At 35.9% G+C, this 13,187-nt stretch overlaps 1 protein-coding gene across 2 annotated transcripts; it reads left to right on the forward strand.

The window, feature by feature from the left end:
- The first annotated feature begins 8,024 nt into the window (after nucleotides 1-8,024).
- On the forward strand, nucleotides 8,025-12,651 carry LOC131935411 (protein-L-histidine N-pros-methyltransferase-like). Of its 2 annotated transcripts, none has more exons than XM_059291810.1 (7): nucleotides 8,025-8,147; nucleotides 9,712-9,956; nucleotides 10,333-10,523; nucleotides 10,800-10,900; nucleotides 11,539-11,647; nucleotides 11,864-12,048; nucleotides 12,369-12,651. In XM_059291810.1, exons 2-7 carry the CDS (start codon nucleotides 9,768-9,770, stop codon nucleotides 12,569-12,571), a joined length of 978 nt encoding a protein of 325 aa, XP_059147793.1. In that variant the 5' UTR covers nucleotides 8,025-8,147; nucleotides 9,712-9,767; the 3' UTR covers nucleotides 12,572-12,651. The 2 variants fall into 2 exon arrangements, with proteins under 2 accessions (XP_059147793.1, XP_059147791.1); XM_059291808.1 differs by having other exon boundaries at nucleotides 8,031-8,147; nucleotides 9,643-9,956.
- The last annotated feature ends 536 nt before the right edge of the window (nucleotides 12,652-13,187 follow it).

Here is a 13,187-nt window from a genome sequence, read left to right on the forward strand (position 1 = left end):
AGATGACCTACAAAAGGTCTAACATCATGTGGGAATGAGCAAGAAAGGGTCTGAAATGTAGGAATGGCCAACAAAAACACTAAACACTCATTAATTTAGGTCCTACAATAATGGAACAACTCTTTGATTTAGGACATACAAGTATGGTACAACTCTTTGATTTAGGGCATACATGTATGGTACAACTCTTTGATTTAGGGCATACAAGTATGGTACAACTCTTTGATTTAGGGCATACAAGTATGGTACAACTCTTTGATTTAGGGCATACAAGTATGGTACAACTCTTTGATTTAGGCCATACAAGTACGGAAAAACTTTTTGATTTAAGGCAGGGGTCTCCAAACTACGGCCCGCGGGCCGGATGCGGCCCGCGAGGTCCTCTAATCCGGCCCGCGGAGATCTTTTTGTCCACGGAAAAACGTTTGTTGGTGATGGCTGAGGAACTTTGCCCAGAAAAATCAAAGACATGCCTGGAAGAAACTGGCCCCCGAACTGAAAATTGATAGTTAATGCGGCCCTCGGACTGAAAAGTTTGGAGACCCCTGATTTAAGGCATACGCCTCCATACACATAACATCTCTAATAGTTGGGGAAGAATGAGGCATGGACCAAAAAGTTGTTTTTAGGGCATAACAGTAGGCCCTATAGAAGGAATCCTTCATTTTTTGGGTCTATCTGAGAAGGCCAAGACAAATTAAGTCGACTTTGTTCATAATGAGCTTAGTTTTAGGACTAATCTTAATTGTACTGATAAATCTTGACCAAGCTAAATTTAATATTTTTGAAAGCATGCGCAGTGCAAAAAGACTAGATCGCAATTTATAAGGGGGATTCTTACCATTTTGTGACGATGGGTGGGCGGCGAAACCGTCTTTTTAAAAAGTGACTCACCCCCCCCCCTAACCTTAAATCATAGGCTGCTGCATCTCTTGAAAGAACTAGCCTACATAATAATGATCGTGCATGGATTAGAATAGCACAATTGATCTACGGGATCGTAAGATGTTATGGGTTGAAAACACAATTGCTCTTTGATAAAGGAATATTTTTAGATGTTAAATTTTTATTTTGTAGGCCCTATATGTCAACCTATGGTGTGTATGTCCTAGTCCTCACATGATGTGTATGTCCTAGTCCACCCCATGATGTGTATGTCCTAGTTCACCAATGATGTGTATGTCCTAGTCCACCCCATGATGTGTATGTCCTAGTCCTTACATGATGTGTATGTCCTAGTCCACACATGTGTATGTCCTAGTCCTTACATGATGTGTATGTCCTAGTCCACACATGTGTATGTCCTAGTCCTTACATGATGTGTATGTCCTAGTCCACACATGTGTATGTCCTAGTCCTTACATGATGTGTATGTCCTAGTCCACACATGTGTATGTCCTAGTCCTTACATGATGTGTATGTCCTAGTCCACACATGTGTATGTCCTAGTCCTTACATGATGTGTATGTCCTAGTCCACACATGTGTATGTCCTAGTCCACCCATGATGTGTATGTCCTAGTCCACCCATAATGTGTATGTCCTATTCTACCCATAATGTGTATGTCCTATTCTACCCATAATGTGTATGTCCTAGTCCATCCATAATGTGTATGTCTAGCTAGAGAAAACATCTCAAACTTAAAAAACTCCCTAACCAAAAATTACCCCCTACAATCTCCCATAACTTGGGATCGATAAATAAAAATGCAGGCCCATCTATTACAGAGCTTAGCCTACAACATTCTTTACAGTTCTGAGGTATGTGTGTGTGTGTGTTGGGGGGGGGCGCTAGATTTGTGGAATGAGTGGGGAAGGAATACTGCAAAATAAATGAAATGTAGTAGATTATTTTTTTAAACTTCTCTTCTACAGCCGTTAAAAACGTGGGTTTTTCTCGATTGGGTATTTAGCAAATCTATTTAAAAATGTAAAAGCGCAGACTATGTTTACCATGTATATATTATGGAAACTATCTGTACATTTCGTCGACGGCTTTCTTAGATAAATACCCATTTAAATGTCATTATACTTCTACCTCGTCATCTAATAATATGTTGGCGGTTACTATTTTTCTGTAATTATGATAAAAGATGTTTGATGGTATTCTTTTGTTTTTCAAAATGGCGTCCCAGTATCCCAGTATCGTGTTGCTTTTGCGTTTGTCTTTGTGTGTCTTTCTGTGTTTAATATGAGTAATATTTGACGGAATATGTGTGTTTGTGTTAATAGAATCAATGTGTGAGTACGGTGTCTGAGTAGGGGTTGTCCATTAATGACGTCACACTCCTAGTGGGCAAGGGGGAGGGGGAGCGTTGTCGGATGAGTGAAAGTGAACCAGGCTAGAAGCATTTAATAAAGAAAAACGGGTTCACTTTCGTTAGAATTATGCGTACACCCCTGTGACATCATTTTAGGGAGGGGGGGTCTGTTTTTTGTGACGACGTGTGACTCTATGGGATGGGGTTTAAAAAAAACTGATTTTAAGTAGACAACAAGTGGGGGGGGGGGGAGTAGCTCAGTGTGTCTGTCAACGTGGGACAGATGATTGTGACTATGTGTGTCTTGGACGATGTGTCGGTGGGGTAGTCGCTTTCTGTATGTCTCTGTAGGTTTCTGTAGGTATCTGTGTGTTGTTGAGTTATCTGTGTCTGTAGGTATCTGTGGGTAGTCTGTGATTGTATGTGTCTGTGAGTTATCTGTGTTTGTATGTGTCTGTGTGTGACTATGGGTAAGAGAACCGTCTCAAAACACATGGACACTAAGATATTATTGCCATAATACGTTTCTTAATTCGGTCTGTACAAAATTAGACCTGAAGCAAATTTACGACAACCAATTAGAGATGTAGCCATTATTGTTTACATAATTCACCGGTTTCTTGCATTAGTCTCCAGTACCAGTCCTACTTAGAATCTTGTAACATTATCAGCTTAGTGAACATCTGTAATAGTGCTTGATTCTAAATTATTATTAATAATAATAACTAGATTTCATTTAGTATTTTTTTGTATAGGCATATATATATATATATATATATATATATATATATATATATATATATATATATATATATATATATTTAATACATATATAGTCACATTTGGTTAAACATTGAAATATATATATATATATATATATATATATATATATATATATATATATATATATATATATATATATATATATATATATATATATATATAATGTACAGGTCTATATATTTGTATGGGTACATACAGATGCACGCGTACATAACAATGTCTAGACCGCACAAAGATGGCTACCAATCCATTGAACCAGTAGCCCCACTGAATCCCGCCGTATTAAACCATTAGATCCTCACCCCTATAACAAGCTGCTGGAGACATTGTCTTATAAAAAAAAATCCTCGCCAGTACTCGCCTTGTTTTGTAACCCCCAGACCGCGAGATGGGAGTGGAGGGGGGGGGGAGTGCACACTTGTCCCGACCAAATCCATTGAACCCTGCACCTCCCCCACTCCTCCCCCAGTCTCCCTCATTAATTCGTCAAGTGAGTAGAAGCATAAAAGAAAGCCAACCAAAAAAATAATTCCCCCCCCTCCCAGTACCCCTTACCCCCCTCCCGTCCCCCGGTCCAAATTGCCATCTGACTTTTTATGCTTCTGACACCGGGAACAAAACGAGATAATTATCTTTACTCGTTTCCATGGCGACGGTTGATCAGCCGTTATGACGTAATGAACATAATTAGTTGAGGGTTGTTGGTTGTTTCGACTCCTCTTTAGTAGTTAAAAATCTAAAAAAAAAAATTGTCATCACGGTGGTGAGGGTGGGGGGTGGTATGATATGGATTTTTTTTTAGTTGGTTGGCGGGGACGGGAAGGAAAATTAGGGACGATGGCTTAATTATTCAGATGCGGGTCACCCTCTGACACGAATTTAGTTGCGTGTTACTTGCGAAGACGCTCACCCTAAGAATTTGATTGGTCCTGTTGCCTAGCAACTGAACGATTAAACACCCAGGATTACTTCTGGATAGTGTGCGGGGGGGGGGGGGGGGCGGGAGGAGGTAGAGGCAATATTGGGGGCTTTAATACCAGCACCACCCCCTCCCACGTCTCCTGTGTTGGGTATTATTTAGGGGTTAGTTTAATGGCGTCGTAAGAAACGGGTTCAGTGAAGAAACGGCCCATGTTAAGAAACTGACCAAATTAAGAAACGGCTCATTTTCAGAAATGGACCATGTTAAAAAATAGTTCATGTTAAGAAGAGGCCATATTAAGAATGGCTAATGTTAAGAAAGAGACCTTATCATTATGCATAAATATAGATAATCCCCTTTAATCCTTTTGTCAATATAATCACTTGCCGATAGTGCATGTCTTGTCACATCTCCTTATACTTTACCTACAACATTGACACACAAAATATGTTGGTGACCTACGAGCCATAAGCTACAAATAAGCTAAATCCGATGACCAAGTCGGACAGACAAAATATTTTGGTGAACTCAAGTTTACAAGCTAATGCTACGACCTAGGCCGAATCCAAGCTGTGAGCGAGATCACCTCAAAATAGCGTTGACCAAATAAAACGACAATATTTCAATGGTGGATTAGGATTTTACAGCACACACACACATACACACACACTATACACACACACACACACATATATATATATATATATATATATATATATATATATATATATATATATATATATATATATATATATATATATATATATATATATGGGTTCTCCAATTGTTGAGCGGCAGGACTTCTAACCCTGAAATTGTTCTCAAACAATTGATGGCGCTAAGACCTCTAACACTAAAACATTTCTCAAATAATGGATGGTACAGTGTATACAACAATCTGAACCACCAAGTGAACTGTTGCAGCCACATACATGACGTCACACAATTTAGCCGGTTTCTTCCTCCGCCACCTCCCCTCCCGACCATCAACCCTCACACTCACACAAAAATCAGATCTACTTGAATGTCACAAAATTACATCTACCACCCAACCACCTTCAGACACACAGAGAGCGACACACACACACACACCAAACGATAATTATAAAGAAAACACGTGAATTTTTTTAACTAAGCAAATCTGCCCTGCGTAGCATGTTTCACAGTCAGACACCCCCACCCCCACACCACCCCATGGGGCGTAATGTCATTTATGAGCGATTCTTTTTTCACACTAACAGTGAACAGCAGGGGAGGGAGGAGGAGGTCATAAAACACTCAAATGTTAAATAAATACGTCACACTCTCACAATTATGCCGTGCTATAAGATTTTCCAAATAAAAAATTGATATGTTTTAAAAGACGATGTGATATATATATATATATATATATATATATATATATATATATATATATATATATATATATATATATATATATATATATATATATATAATATTCATATATCCCACACTATTCCCCTTTGTCTGTTTATGAATGTCGTCTGGAGGCTAAAGAAAGGAAATAATGTCAGAGCTTTTGGAACGTATTTTCCCACCTACCCTCCAAAACATATTAATGAAATAATTCGAGTTTCCGCAATTACTGGGATGTCGCTTCCTGTTCTCGTCTAGTCCGTGAGAAAACGTTAGGACGGTTTTATTCTCCCCCATCGTCGCGGCCGGTCTGCTGGGAGAAGCGATAAAATCAAACCAGCTGGCGCACATGGTACTAATTGTTGGCTGCAGCGGCCTGTCCGTTTTTCTGCCGGCCAAATCTTCTGTGGTCACCGTTGTTCTGACGTGAAACGTGAAAAATGGAGTGGGTACTGGGTTTTTTTTTTTTTTTTGTTGTCTGTGTGCATCAGCTGATTCTACAAGCGCAGCTCTTTTTGTATTTTAATCTGTACCTGGTAGAAAAAAAAAGCGAGCGTGTATAATTTGTCATTTGAGCAATTTGTGTCAGGTTCTTTTAAAATAGCGGAAACACTCTTTGAAGATGAGTCTTTGTCTGTTTAAAACAAGAATATGAAGTCCTAAATAAAACGTTTAAAGCATTAAACAGATATTTTACTATTTCTTGAGTCTCTCAATTAAAACTAACAAATCAATCGTTAGGCCTTTTAGAATGCATTGAGATAAACAAATTTTTGACCAGTAGAAATGACAATGAAAATAACACAAAATAACATCAGGAAAGATCAAACAGCTATGATGAAAGATACAATTTACCACAGTAACATAAAGAGCTGATTTTTAAAGATTAGTATATCATCGTTCGAGTTCTTTTGCTATATAGACCTATAAGACATAGCGTATACAGGGACACTGGGGAGATGGTAGAAAATGACATAATGCCTAGGTTGTTAGTGGCTTGGGGGGGGGGGGGGGGTTGTCATTAAATGACGTCATACTCGTAGTGGGGAGGGCAGGGTCGGTACTTTTGTGACGGTGCGTGATGAGGGGGAGAGGGGTTTAGATGGTGTGACGTCACATTTTTGCATTATAAAAAAGCAATGTTGGAAAAAGAGTTTTAGACGTTATTTCGCCTTTTGAAAAGGGTTATAATAAATTGTAATAGGAATTGATCAAAATACTCTCTGTTGACAGAGTTCTGAAAAGATTTTGGAAAAATATCGATGTTTTAAGAAAAATTCAACAGCAATTTTGAGGGGGGGGGGGGTTGTAGGCTGAGGTGTGACGTCATTTTAGGGGGGGGGGTCTGGCTTTTTGTGACGACGTGTGACGGAGGGGAGGGGTGGGGAGGTAAAAATCCTCCAAAAAAGCGTGACGTCATTTATGGACGACCCCATAATGCCTTGGTTGTTAGTGACTTGGAAAAACTGTTAGTGATGGGAAGACGCAAGGGAGTTAACGCATAAAATCTACCAACATGAAAAACAAGTAAACGCTCCACTCGAAGTTTCTCTCTTTAAAAAACTTGATCTAAATTATAAATCCAATATTTTCGAACTTTGGTTGTGCTAAATGATTACACGGCCCAAGGGTTGATCTTAAATGACGTCACAGAGCCTATAGGGAGTGGGGGGGGTACACATTTTGTGTTGGTAAGAGGCGCGGACATCAAAATGTGACGTATACTTTTTAAAGAACAAAATATTTGGGAAAAAAAACGTTAATTTTAATTTAGGCTAGGATAAAGTTTTTTTTCGATTCGCACACATAGAAACGCGCACTTTTTAATTTTTATGTAACCCAAACATTGATCTTTTTACACACCCTACCCCAAAAATGTGTGTCGTTAAATTACGTTTAAGCCCACGACAATCCCACCCGTGTTTTAAAGAAGGACGCTATTTCTAGGAGTCAGCACCCTTCCACCACACGCACAAACACACACGCACAAAATCACGGCGTAATATGGTATTACAAGTCATAAATGTTTATTCCAGATATTTTATACGGGGAGTAGGGGATACTTGAAGTTGAAACTGGAGGGGGGGGGGAGGCACTGATTTTAAAAAAATCTGTTTTCACAGTCAGACATCCACCACCACACGTCCCCGAAGAGTTGCCTGAAAGAAACTCTGCAAATCATCTGATTTTTCGAAATTAATAGTGGAGGCAAAATCCTTTGCAAGAAAATTACAAATGTTATTGTTATCTCATCAGTTAAAAAAAAAACAGTGTGCTAAAAGAAAACTGCGTAAGCATAAGCCAGTAGTGTAGGCCTAAACCTATTTATCCAAACACCCCATATAAATATAATAACGTATATGTGTAATATACATATATGTAACAAAGAGATAGAGGGTCATTTATAAATGAAGTCACGCCTTTACTGCCTTTAGGACGATTTCTACAACTTTCTCTCCCCCCCCCCCCCTCCCAATCTAGAAAGTCTAGATTCTAAATCTAGATTTCTAGATCTATAGGCCTATTCTAGATCTAAATTTTTAAAAATACTAGAAATGGCCTATATTCTAGATCTTATAGGCTATATTTAATTAATAATTTTAACATAGGTCTAATCTAATAAAATAAATGTTTTAAAAAAATTATCCAGGAATTGCGAACTCTCTACTTTAAAAGATGCAATTACCACCTTAGTAAACAGTATGGCGTAAAATTTATTACTATCAATCAAGTGTACTCAATCCTGAAGATGGATAGATTCTAGATCTAGATCTAGGTTCTACTAAATACTGCAGTATTGCACCTGTATGTGTTTTCTTTGCTTTTCGACACACATATATTTATTCATTAAACTATTAGTTAAATGACAATGATTAGAATCTTCTAAGTCTAGCTTCTACCACCTGCCTGACCTAACTCAAACTCTTGACCGATGACTACTGCTTGCTACGTGTTAACGTTTATCATAGTTTATGTGACCGTGATGAACGAACATTCAAGTGATTCAGCATACACTACAGTCTACGTCTACAGTCCTTTCCTTATGTCCCTGACTTTGACATCTCAACTAGACAAGAGCAATTACGAGTCTCATTAATAATTAATAAATTATTAACTTAATAAAGTAGATTTTCTTAGTAAATTTGAAATGTACTCAATTTTCAACTTAAACATGACAACTAAATAAAAAACGTCCATACTTTATCCACTAGGCACTAATTTTGGGAGTTGTTGCAAGTTTTAGACTAAATTATTGAAATTTAAATTTTTTGGTCACTCACAGCTATGGTATGAGGGATCCATCCATGACAACCTGCTTAAAAGCTGAAGGGTTTAACTTTTTAATTGACCGTGAAATAGATCTAATTTTTTTTTACAAGAGAGTTCCTAAAAGTAGAATTGGCCCGTCTATCGTCGGGATATATTTATAGAGGGAAAAAATTTAAGAGAATGTCATCAGAAAAGAATTTTAAAAAAGACAAGACAGAAGTGATGTTTGAATTCTTTTATTTCTTTAATTTCATAACATTTTTTATTGTACAAAAGAGCAAAATAAAAAACCATGCCAGGTAAACGTATCCATTCAAATAGCGGTCACGTGGTCAAAAAAAATAAAAAAAATTGGTTGTCATTTTTTGGACACATCTTATAAAAAAAAGTGTTGAAGATATTTGATTTATTTTTTCATAGAATGATAAAACTAATAATGCTTTACTTTGGAAATCAATTTTGTGATATGGAGATCTATATTTAAAAAGTTATATTATTTTGAATGACACCGACTTTAAATTTAGCCTACATTCTCCAAAGCAATTTTTGAAAATGCTTTTCTGGCATATTTCGACTTGCCACCTATAGCATGTTTTTATAACGTGAAAACCTGCCATTTTGCTCGTGGTAAACATTTTTAAAAGTAATTCCAAGGAGGTCCCTGGAACTAAGTCGAAAAACTCGCCGGAAGTCATGGTCCGATCCTAACGCCATGTTCTGGTTAGCAACCAAGGACGCTTTCAAGTTAGTGAGCCTCGCTATAATAAAGTGTTGTTTTCTGATCTGTGTCAATGGTGCACAATAAATTAATAAAGTCTTATAAAGTTTGGGGGGGGGGGAGTCTAATTAATTATCAGGCTAACTCAAACAACTATTAGATCTAGATCTAGAGTCTATGTCACATTGTCATTATTGAAAGCTTTTAGACTAATATAAAAATACTTTCAAAGTAACCAGTTCTAAGCAATGCTGAAAGTGCAGTATTAATTAATTAATTAATATTGTTTAATCAATTATGTAAATATTTCAGTACTTATGATCTTCACCACTTGCAAGAAGCTTGTTGTGCTACTCAAGCTTTTATTGTGTGTTTTGCCAGTACTGTCAAGAATTGAAGCAAGTCAACCCTACCAATGCCTTAGACTTTCTTCTGCGATGGACCAAACAAGCTCACCAGATGTTGGGTGTGTTGGCGACTCAAGTGTTGGTAGTGATGAGCTGCACACAAGCATTCACACAGAGCATGGTCTCTTCTCTGGCCAGTATATACGTAGCCCATTGGCTCGGGCAGTTTACTATAAGATTAAAGAAGACGAGTTCAACAAAAATGATAAACATGTTTATGTGAGTCAATGTATTTTTTTTTATCATAATTCAGAAATTCTAAGAAGTTTAATTTTTTAACATGGTCTATACCATTTAATTTGTAAATGAGGTTGAAGCAATAGTAACACATCTCAAAATGACTATTTTTTTTCTAAGTTATCTCACAGTGGAGCATCACTGTAGTTTTACAAGTTTTTATTTTTTATTTTTATAGTAATACATGTTTATGACTATATGCTCTTCATGTTATTACTATTTTCATTAACTTAGCTAAATTAACTTAAATTAACCTTTATCCCGTTAGTTAATCAGCCATCTAGAACTTACTAGAACTTGTTTGTGAACTCATTTTTTAAAGTACTATATTACATAAAAAATAATTTTTAACCAACAGTGGTATCGTGTGGTCCTAAGCAGAATGCCTGATGATGTGCAACCAAAATTTGTTCAGTTTGATCAAGATGATGAAGCGGAGGAATTTCTGGAAAATTGTCAAAATAAGTCAAACCAGCTATTCACACAATTGTTCTACTCACTAGCTCGACCAGTGCTCAATTTGTTTATGACTCAGACATCTATTAATGGGTAATTATTTCTATCTTTTAATTAAATAATAATTGCATCTGTATTTAAAAAATCATACCATTTATTAAATGAACTTCACTTTTTATAATACATTTCTTTCAACTTGAAAAACATAATCACAATTTTTTTTTGAGTCATAAAAAAAATTTCATGTTTACTTTTTTAATTGGAAAAATTGCATATGATCAATCATATGTATATTTTTTTTTTTAATTCTGATAATGGAAATTTAGTATATGTTGGTTTTGTAGAAAAATGTTTACCTTGCTGCTACAGATTCCTACAGAGAGGTTCCATGTTTGTTTTCTCCCGGCCTCAGTTTGAGAAGCTTCTCAACATCTCACCATATTACAAGGGTGAAACCCTCTTGGATCTAGGTACTAAATATGCTTCAAGCTTTTTCCTTTTCATTTTTCATTTTAAGTTCCGTTCACCGGCTTGAGTCTGCAGGATGTACCCTAGTCCACCCAGTTCTCATTTAGGCTAAGTTAGTGAAAGTAAAGACAACTGGTCATAATGTTGACCAAATTATCCTTCCATGTCAGAGAAACAGATCAACTCTTCTTTATCTGCCCCCATAACCGACTGGTCTGAAAGAATACTTTTCTTAATAATTTCTTTCTAAAAAGCAATATCTCTACTTGAGTAGAATTTGTTCATGAATAAATTCCAATAATTTCATGCTTATTCAGAATATAGTCATCATAAGAACTTTTTTATTGACGAAGGTCAGTTCAGTTAAGTAATTTAGTAATTTCTTCAGTGAACCTGATAAAACTCATAACACCATTTAATAAAAGTTAAATTGAATTGGTTTTTTTATGATGAAGATTATTTCAGAAATAATTTAGTTTACCAATTTCTTCAATAAACCTGATAAAAACTCCCATCACCATTTGTTAAAAGTTAAATTAAAATTAGATTAGTTTTTTTAAGATGAAGGTCATTTCAGTAAAGTAGTTTAGTTGACCAGATTCTTCAATAAACTTGATAAAACTCACGTCACCATTTGTAGGTGCTGGTGATGGGCGGGTGACCAAGCAAATGTCTGGCTACTTTAACACAACATATGCCACAGAGATGTCCACTGTCATGGTACGAAGGCTGACTGCTGAAGGATTTAAGTAGGTTTTTATGTACATATGTTGTCACTGACACTTCATTTCTGAGTTACTAATTAGTACTTGTGTGAGACTATAAGATGTTGTTCATATAGGTGATCATTTTATTCTAGGCAGTTTCAGTTGTTTTTGTAAAAGTGCACTCGTACAACAATCTTATTTTTAAAAAGAGTACAGAGTTAAATTGTAAATATTAAATGACTGCACCATCCATGACAGAGTTCTGGGTGTTGATGAGTGGTCCTCAAATGGTCTCAAGTACGACCTCATATCTTGCCTTAATCTGCTGGACCGCTGTGATAAACCTCTCTCCCTGCTCTCGGAGATTAAAAGTTCCTTAAAACCTGGAGTTGGGAGGCTGCTGGTGGCTGTGGTCATTCCATTCAAGCCTTATGTTGAGTTTGGTATGTAGGCATAAACTTTTGCTATTCAATCATTCAAGTGTTACCTAATAGTTTTTTTTATAAACAAACATGCATTCTATTTGTTTATTGTTAACCCTCGCCACCATCATGGCTTTGCTGTTACATAACTTAGTACGTGTATGGCCACTTGGCACGCACTTTAAGGGTTAATAAATTAATTTATTGTAATCATTAAATAATAACTTTTTTACTGTAAATATTGTTGTTTTAAACCACCCAACTTAAAAAACAAAATTCTTTTGTAGTGGATCTTACAAATTTGAGACACATCAGTGAATTTCTATTTTCTGCTGACTCAGGTTCTAAGACACACCAGCCCACTGAGCACATTCACATCAAAGGTTCTAACTTTGAGGAGCAAGTGTCCCATTTTGTCACCATCTTCAAAACTGCTGGGTTTGAAGTAGAGAAGTTTACACGCCTGCCTTATTTATGTGAGGGTGACCTCAGACATTCCTTCTACATGCTGACTGATGCTGTCTTCTTGTTAAAGCCATTATAGGAGGATACAGTACATCATCAACATCAGCCATGCTTGTCATCGTAATTACATTTCTTAACAAAAATAAAACTAAAAGTAGCTTTTTTTTTTTAATTTGAAGAAATGTAAAAATAAAATAAAAATCTTGATTTTTTTATTATAATAATACAATTTATTTTTTCTAAAATTACATCCAGTCAGCACATTTACTAAGTTCAATTAATTTTTTTTATACTGAAAAGACTCATGTTATTTGAATATGCTTCTTGTTATTATAACTCATTAACCTGGAGCTGCTAATGTCTTTTTTTTCTGTGGTACAAAATATTTTACATTTGTATTATCTGTTTTGTATTGTTTTAATTATTCATATTGACAAGTTATCTTCTTGAACTGCAAGTAATCTCAAAGTCAATGAATTGAACAAAGTACAAATACATATTTTTTTACTGCCACTATTCAGTATCAACTAACACAAACATCATGTGTAAGTAATGATTAAAAGATGATAAATTGTATTTAAACAGTATTTATATAAATGTTTTTTTTGTTTAAATCTTATAATAATTATAGTCATAGACAACTTCTCCTGTAAGTCAGCCTAGGCACTAGTCGTTTAATTTCTACAATAAATGCA

Source organism: Physella acuta, unplaced genomic scaffold, assembly GCF_028476545.2.
Source record: "Physella acuta isolate Inbredline_101_S28 unplaced genomic scaffold, ASM2847654v3 ptg000144l, whole genome shotgun sequence".
NCBI classification, from domain to species: domain Eukaryota; kingdom Metazoa; phylum Mollusca; class Gastropoda; family Physidae; genus Physella; species Physella acuta.

Coding starts and splice junctions, on each gene's coding strand:
- LOC131935411 (XM_059291808.1), top strand. CDS start 9,648: ATGATCTTCACCACTTGCAAGAAGCTTGTTGTGCTACTCAAGCTTTTA. Junction 10,524..10,799: donor ACTCAGACATCTATTAATGG/GTAATTATTTCT, acceptor TTGCTGCTACAG/ATTCCTACAGAGAGGTTCCA. Junction 12,049..12,368: donor CAAGCCTTATGTTGAGTTTG/GTATGTAGGCAT, acceptor CTGCTGACTCAG/GTTCTAAGACACACCAGCCC.